We start from the raw sequence: 3,429 nt of genomic DNA, 5'->3' as shown, positions 1-3,429 counted from the left end.
CCGCCGCCTCGGTCCGAAAGCGCCAGAGCGCTTCCGAGAACAAGGACGGAATGTCTCCCGCCTCAGGCGCAGGAAGGCTGAGCGAGCCCAACCGGAGACAACGACTAGGGGCGGTTCGGTCCCAGCCGGGCGCCTGACCTTGGCCGGAGCCTGGGAGCGGCCGGNTGCCCTTCCCTAGTAAGGCCTGTTTTCCCCATTACTTTATTAAACATAACGCTGCCTCGTGCTGTTAGTTCATGGAAACGTCGAGCACATGCTTATCGCTTGCTCTGTGCCCGACTCCGTTCCAGTGTAGAAAGACATTTAAAAAAAATTGTTGCGATCTTACGGAGAAGCTCTTGGGAAGAAGAGCTTCCCTGCCTGCAGTGCCCGTGGAGCCCTTTAAGCATGTGTCCCCATCCCGCCCCAAGCTACTCCCCTCGCTCGCACCCTGTCCTAGCCTCGTTAGTGGCCATTTGCACGTACCGAAAATCGGTGCTAATTCTGAGCTCCTCTCTCGGCACCACAAATCCAGTTCAGCAGCAGCCCCCATCAATAGCGCTTCACAGCAAATCCAGCCATTTCTCACCCTCCACTGCTACCGTCTTAGCCCAAGTCACAGTCATTTCTGGCCCGCAGTTGACAGGTCCGGAAAGATGAGTCTAAAAGATAATTCTGATCACAGCCTCCCTCCATTCAGAACCCTAGCATGGCTCCCTATTGCCCTCAGCGCAGAAGCCAACTCCCTTTGCCTAATTGTAATCTCGGTGACACTTTCAGTGACCATGCCCATTTAAAGTTGCAACTTGGTACACCCCTCTTTTCCTCTGCTTACTTTCCTTCTGTGCAAGACACTTAGTTCACCTTCTAACGTACTCCTGTGGCATATGTATTGCTTGTATCAGTAGTTGATATTTTCAACGCTCTGTACCTGGTGCATGGAAGTATAGCGTAGGACTTTGCAGCGTGACTTATGGAGTTTGATTACATGGGTCGGAATGCTAGCACTTGCAAAATGTGTGACCTTGGCCAAGTTGCCTAACCTCTCTGTGCTTCAGTTTCATCACCTATAAAATGAAGACAATATCAGGCCACACTGAAATAACTTAGAAAAGTTCCTGGCGTATAGTACACGCCAGCTATTATGTCTGCATCTTGGTGCCCAATAGACAGAAGGTCTCAGCAAATGTTTACCAAAGGGGCTTCTTCCTGCTTCTTTCCAAGCTGGACAACACCCCACCAGTTGCTCACAGGCACATTCGTACCTGTGCAGAACTGGACTTTCAGTGATAATATTTCTTCTAGCAATGCTGGGCAGGTTTCTTCCTGTCGTCTCCTATACTCTGAGGCCCTCCCGCCTGCCCCATATAAACATTAACCTGAGCAGGGTCTCTGCTTGAGCTCAGCCCCACTACGTTTTCATGTCAGGAGATGTATCCTATACCTCAATGCAAACAAACTTGAGGAGCAGCAGGTAACAACACTGCAAGATAAATAAATACATGACTGCTGGCTGGTTATGACTGCTATCTACAACACTGAGGTGCTGGTGGGGGTACAGAACTTATACCGGAAATGTGGTGGGCCGTATTTAACCTCACTGAGAAGGCAAGATTTGAGCCAAAACTTGGAAGAAAATATGGAAGTGGAACTGGGTGGAGATCTGGGGGAAAGGTGTTTTAAGTAGAGAAAATAGCAAGTGCTAAGATGTAGGTGCAAGAGTGTACTTTGTGTTTTAAGGAAGAGCAAGAAGGCCAGTAACCATAGTGATATGAGGCCACAAGAGGTCTCAAGGAAGCAGACATGTGGATCATGTTGCCAGCACAGATCCCCACATGGGGCTTGAACTCATGACCCCTGAGACCATGACCTGAGCTGAAATCAAGAGTCGAACGCTTAACTGACTGAGCCGCCCAGGCACCCCTGCTTTATAGTTTTAAAAAGTCACTTGGTGGCAGCTGTGTGAGGGGTAAGGGCAGAAGCAGGGAGACTACTAGAAGACTGGTTACTCGTGTTTGTGCAAGCAGACTCCAGAATTTCCACCAACATCCAGACCTTCTCTTCTTGCACCTGCTGCTAAGGAAGAAGGCCGGAGTAGGCAGTAATAGGAATACAAATTAAAGCTCCTCTTCACCTTCACCTCTCTGTCCCTCTCTTCCTTTCCTCAAGGGTTCTTTCTACTACAGCAGCGTTCCTGTGTCCCTAGCGCTCTCAGAAATGAATGGGTTAAGATTTAGCTCAGCCTCCCTTTTCCTATTCCTTCTTCCTGTGGCTGCTTCCCACTGCCAAAAAGGAAGCGATCTTATCTGTTACTGCTTACTGCTAGTGCTGCTGTAACATCCAGCAGGTAAAGTTCCCTAAAATCCGCAGCAGAAATTTTGGGGCTTTCCTCTAAATCATAGAACATTTACCTTTTTGCCTCCTGGGAGCTGAAGGTATTTGAGAGAAGAATTAATCTTTCGTTGCTCCACTTGAACATTTTCTAGCAATACGAGCCATGGAAATGGAACTCTCCACCTGCTTCTTTCTGTGCCTTCTGCCATTCAGCTTCAGCATCACCAGAAAATACTACCTGGGCGCAGTGGAACTGTCCTGGGACTACATGCAAAGTGAACTGCTCAGTGAGCTGCACGTGCACAGAAGGTAATGGCATGTTCTACAGGGTCCGGTCGGGATTGGGAGGACGTGAGTGGTCAGAGGAAAGCGCAGGCACCCGTCTAGGACAGCTGTCACGCTGGGTCATAGGTGATGTGAAACATGCTGAGCGCCAGTCCTTTTCCCGGATCTGAACTACTCGCTGATATGTTGTTCTGTTTTGCCCGTTGCGTCTCTTTGTCACATGCTGCCACTTTGGAAACCAGACCGCAGACTGGAGGGGGAGCAAAGGGGCAAGGAGCCCGAGAGAGAACAAAACTTCCCCCAGCCAACCCCCAAGCCTCCATCCAGAGGCCCAGAGCCATGAGATCCTGTCAGTCTGTGCTTCTGTGTGGGGGTGCTGTGGTTTTGATCTCCTGGCCCAGTTTTTGTTTAAGGATTAGCCATGAGTTCAGAAGCTTTTCAGCTTTTTGGGTTGCAGTGCATTTGGGGAGACAAGTATGAAATAATTTTTTCAACAGTATCTGTGATCATTGATTTATCCAGATTTCTCTGCCTCGTCTTCAGTCAAATTTGGTTGGTTGTATATATTTTCCTAGAAAACATTTGTCATCCCTAAATTTGTAATGTATTGGTATCGAGTCACATAATAGTCTTGTGATGTTTTCAACTGCTCTGTGTCTGTCATTCTATCTCCTTTTTCATTCTTATACTGTGTATGTGCTCTTTCCCTCTTGTAAAAATAGTATTTCCGGAAAGTTTCTCAGTTGTACGGATCTTGTCAGGAAACATCTTTTGCTTCTATCAATTTCTGCTTTTACTTTCATGAATTCATTCCTTCTTCCTAACTTCCTC

At 48.0% G+C, this 3,429-nt stretch overlaps 2 protein-coding genes across 2 annotated transcripts in view; one reads left to right on the top strand and one right to left on the bottom strand.

The window, feature by feature from the left end:
* The window catches only part of FUNDC2 (FUN14 domain containing 2), a 19,642-nt gene extending 19,110 nt beyond the window's left edge, over positions 1–532 (bottom strand). The window contains exon 1 of the mRNA XM_077780656.1: positions 466–532. Within this exon, the coding sequence (XP_077636782.1) occupies positions 466–532 (67 nt within the window). The remainder of the gene's footprint in view (positions 1–465) is intronic.
* A 1,868-nt stretch (positions 533–2,400) lies between these two features.
* F8 (coagulation factor VIII) overlaps positions 2,401–3,429 on the top strand; it is a 118,072-nt gene continuing 117,043 nt past the window's right edge. The window contains exon 1 of the mRNA XM_077780655.1: positions 2,401–2,622. Coding sequence (XP_077636781.1) covers positions 2,477–2,622 — 146 coding nt within the window. The 5' untranslated portion in view covers positions 2,401–2,476. The remainder of the gene's footprint in view (positions 2,623–3,429) is intronic.

Source organism: Crocuta crocuta, unplaced genomic scaffold (genome assembly GCF_008692635.1).
Source record: "Crocuta crocuta isolate KB4526 unplaced genomic scaffold, BGI_CrCroc_1.0 scaffold1015, whole genome shotgun sequence".
NCBI lineage: Eukaryota > Metazoa > Chordata > Mammalia > Carnivora > Hyaenidae > Crocuta > Crocuta crocuta.
The sequence above is the reverse complement of the archived record's forward strand: the minus strand, read 5'-3'. Positions and strand labels throughout refer to the sequence as shown.